Below are 4165 nucleotides of genomic sequence, written 5' to 3' on the forward strand. Positions count from 1 at the left end.
ATAGATCTTCTGTTAACGATCGCTTTTGTTAAGCTCTCGTCATCTTGTATCAAAAAACCGGCCTGACAAATATAGAGCCTGCAAGGTTAGAGTATAGTATGTATAGAAATATTACCTGAACCGGCCTGACAAAATATAGAGACTGCAAGCTTAGGGTATAGTATGTATAGAAATATTGCCTGAAAAATGTAAATCCGAGAAAATTCAAGCATGTTTAAAAAAGATTCTTATATCTAGGAGAGAGGATCACCATTTGTATGCTATGCCGATGGGTACTAGGTTACAGAAAATAAATAATAAATTTAAAAAAAAAAATCTTTCTTTTTCTTAATCTGGGTGTTTGTAGTGCTAATCAGAGGCCTTCTTAGAGCATTTGTAAGCTATGATTCCAGGTGTTTCTAGATAAGAACGCTGATTTGGCTTCACTGTTTCATTTTCACTCACCAAATAGCATGAATTATGCTCAGAATTCCATTTTGCTGAGACTTAGAGTGGCATGGAGGGTTTATGCCAAAACCTAACAAACCTTAAGAAGCCGAATTTTTCGCAAATGATTTTGATAAATGGGTCACTAAAGTACATACTGGATTTGGTATAAAAGTTGAGCAATTATATAGTTTTTTTGAAAAATGCAAATTTTGGGTAGTCATGTTGATCACAAATTTGACCTAACCTTAGCCCAACGATCCTCTCTGTCTAATGGCTTGAGAACAAAGTTACATTTATGACGGAAAAGCTCCGCTTTTGTAGAGTCCATGGACGAATTCATTTGGAAGCAAATTTATCCATTTACGCCATATGTTATAAATATCTTATCACACCGAACTTTTGTGCCGAGTTTCAGCCAAATCGGTTGACCACCACTATGAGCCCCGGGAAAAATTTCTCAGAAGAGGACACGAGAAGTAAGATATATATACGTAATAGCAGTAAAGTAATAATCCTGAATAACAAGGAAAAAATCAAGAAGCTTTTGAAAGATGTGATGTTATTGATAGTACAGTGTTGGTTCATGAACAAATAGATATCTGATTAACTTTATGCAAATCATGAAGTGGCCGGATATTCTGAAGTTTAGCCAAATACGAATTGACTTTTCTAATTGAATTTGCTCCTTTATTTCTTTCCGGTCAATAGAGGAGAACAATTCCCTGTACACTATGACCTTAGTAATTTTCAGTTATGATAAAAGTTCATTTGCGTGGTCGAAAACAGAAACTAACCCGTGGAGAGTCGTAATACTTGGCCCGAGATTAGATTGAAATAATATCCTTTGAGAGAAATTCGGAAAACAAAAGCTTCGCTGAAAAAATTAATTCACCCAGGAATCACTTGTACAGGAGAAATCAAACTGAAGAGAGTTCTTCCACAAAAGACATGCACGATAAGACTAAAAGGGAGCTTCTAAAAGAAAATACAACCCAAAAGAAGTGACCATGTCCACGGAGGAAGCGAGAGAGTTGCAAAACAGACACATTGCAGTTGTGGCAACAGAAACGGCAACATTTTCATTGGTAATGATCCTTTCACTGCTTGGAAATCTTCTCGTCTGTTATGCTGTTTATCGAAACCCGAGATTGCGCTGCCCCAGCAACTATTACATTATCTCACTTGCTCTCACTGACATCTTGCAAGCAAGTTGCTCTATGCCACTATCGGTCGCCTTTCTGGCAACTGGAGAGTGGTCATTTGGAGCAGCTACTTGTGGTTTTGTTGCCATTACGTATATATCCTTGACAAAAGCCTCTTCGTTTAACATGGTTCTGATGGCAATAAACAGATACTATAAAGTAGTGAAACCAACTAAGTACCAAACAATTTTCAAGCCACGGTGTATTGTTATCTCCGCATTTCTGGCCTGGGCAATACCTTTCACACTTGCCTTTCTCTCAATATTTTTTCTTGATCGAAAAAGCAAACCAAATGCGGGTTTTGCAATGTGCATTATTGGGTTCCATCCATCTTTTTTCTCTGTCATACTCGCCTTAACGTACGCGTCTTATTTCGTTATCGGGTTTTCTTACTGGAAGATCTACAAACAAGTTAAAATGCACAATGCAAATGTTTCATGGCAATCTTCCAACATTGCCGATGTCAAAATCACCAAAACCTTGTTCGCTACTGTCATAGGATTTTTCAGTTTTTTTTTGCCTGCTCATGTCATATTTACTGTCTCGAAATTTGTGGAATATTCTCATTTCCCACGTTATCTTTCTCTTCTTTCAACTCTCTTTATTTATATTACCAGTTGCATCAATCCGTTTATTTACGGGTATATGAACCGTGCTTTCAAAATCGAGTTTAAGAAATGTTTCCTTCCTAGGAGGCCACTCGGTAACGAATACATTGGCGAAGAAGAAGATAAAAGAGAATGAGTCTCGGACAAGGAAAGCTAGCCCCAAAGTGTGGATTTATGCGAGAAAGAGTGAAAAACCATTGCAAGCGGCATAAATCGCACCATATTTTATATATTTGTTTGTTTGTCACACGTACAAAAAAAGAAAGAAAATGACTAAATTACAGTAGGTTACAAAATCTAAAAGGATGACTTATAATACTATTATCTAATATTATATCATTTTACAGACGCTTTTAGTTAAGCCTTAAAAGAGGAGGAAATCCAAAACAAGCTGAGAGCTTGTTAACCTTGGGTTCCTCACACAAGGTAGGCGATGGTATACAAACTATGGACGGGTGATTCTAATTTGGTTTTCCTTTTTGCAGTGAAGTCTTAAAGATAGAATAACTGTTGGATACGGTAAGATTTCGGTGCAGAGTAGAGAACCAACAGACTCAACCCACATATGACGCCGAATCTGGGAATCGAACCCGGGCCACATTGGTGGGAGGCGAGTGCTCTTACCACTGCGCCATCCCTGCACAGTTATTGGCGTTCTTTGTATCGTACGTATAAACTTGACGATGAGTAGATAAACGATTATCACAAGTAATAGGATGAAGGTTATATTGATAAGAAGACATAAAGCAAGCCACAAGGAAAGCATTAATGTTTAACATATCAAGGATATTGAGCTTGTAAATGAGCACGATAATGAGCTCCACTTATAATTATGATGATGCGTTTCTGTAGAAGGAAAAGCCTGTTTAAACTAGAGGGATAAGTTTAGGACTATACGACATTGCAATATTTAAGATACGAATACACTAGGGTATAGTACAGGGATCGTAGTAGATATTTAGAAGAAAGGAAGAAACGAGATTTCTTATTATTTCAATAATAAGGTACTTAGGTACCCACACTCAATATAAACGGAATCTCGATACAACAACACAGGTTTTGTGATTTTTCTCCGTGCTCATTGGGGTCAACACTAATGGCCATCTGTCAAACTGACGTTGGACATTTCCTTATGAAATAAAAATAGTGTCTCCGAGCTAAGCCGCGCTGATGTACAGTATTAAAGTTTAAGAACCATGTTGAAAATGGTTGTTTTGCTTGGACCACTATGTCAATACTCTAAAAGAATCGGCTTATATTGACGTTGTCTCGTTAGTCTAGTGGATATCAAGGCTGTACTGAGAAGCTGTCAATCTGCCTCGCCTATTCTAAATCTTCCCTGCATTTTTAAGAGGCATTTTTTCTAACAGCCGTCCACCGCATTTCGGGTCGAGAAAAAGTTTGCTTATTTAACTATCTTGGGTCATAAGTGAATGCGACGACTTTAGTTTTTGGAAACACCTTAAAACATATTTTATAGAGACAAAAGCAGTCAGAGCCGCTAAATGCCCAAATTTGAGCGTGCCCAATGTTGAAAATTGTTGAACTTCACTTTCGGTGCATCTTCAAATGTGAGACCCGCATTATGAAAATTAGATTGGTTATCAATTTCACCTTCCTTTAAACAAAGACGTTCTACCAGTCTAAGGGGAAAATACAGAAAAACAAGCAAAGACATATTTTTCCCATTCGGCAGAAAGCATTATCATTTTGACTTTATATTGAACGGATTTCCTACCGGAAGCCTAGCAAAGCGCACTGAGATAGATAAACAACTTCCTCGGAATTTGGACTCACACATATGTGGAGGTCGAGAACAAAAGAGAATAATCTTAGCCCTTTGCAACTTGCAAACTCCGAAACCGCGTCAGTTGATGTCCTAGTGTTCTTTCCACAGTTCTTTAGTGTGCTAATGTATCAAGTGGA

General features: G+C 37.6%; 1 protein-coding gene across 1 annotated transcript; it reads left to right on the forward strand.

Annotated features, from left to right (window-relative positions):
- The first annotated feature begins 1157 nt into the window (after positions 1 to 1157).
- LOC138029503 (histamine H2 receptor-like) lies at positions 1158 to 3401 on the forward strand. The gene has a single exon (XM_068877222.1). The coding sequence runs from the start codon at positions 1437 to 1439 to the stop codon at positions 2373 to 2375; it is 939 nt and encodes a 312-aa protein (XP_068733323.1). The 5' UTR covers positions 1158 to 1436; the 3' UTR covers positions 2376 to 3401.
- Positions 3402 to 4165: the final 764 nt, after the last annotated feature.

Source organism: Montipora capricornis, chromosome 13 (genome assembly GCF_036669925.1).
Source record: "Montipora capricornis isolate CH-2021 chromosome 13, ASM3666992v2, whole genome shotgun sequence".
NCBI classification, from domain to species: domain Eukaryota; kingdom Metazoa; phylum Cnidaria; class Anthozoa; order Scleractinia; family Acroporidae; genus Montipora; species Montipora capricornis.

Bases quoted from the DNA above. Each gene is read 5' to 3' on its own strand.
- LOC138029503 (XM_068877222.1), top strand. From the start codon at position 1,437: ATGTCCACGGAGGAAGCGAGAGAGTTGCAAAACAGACACATTGCAGTT.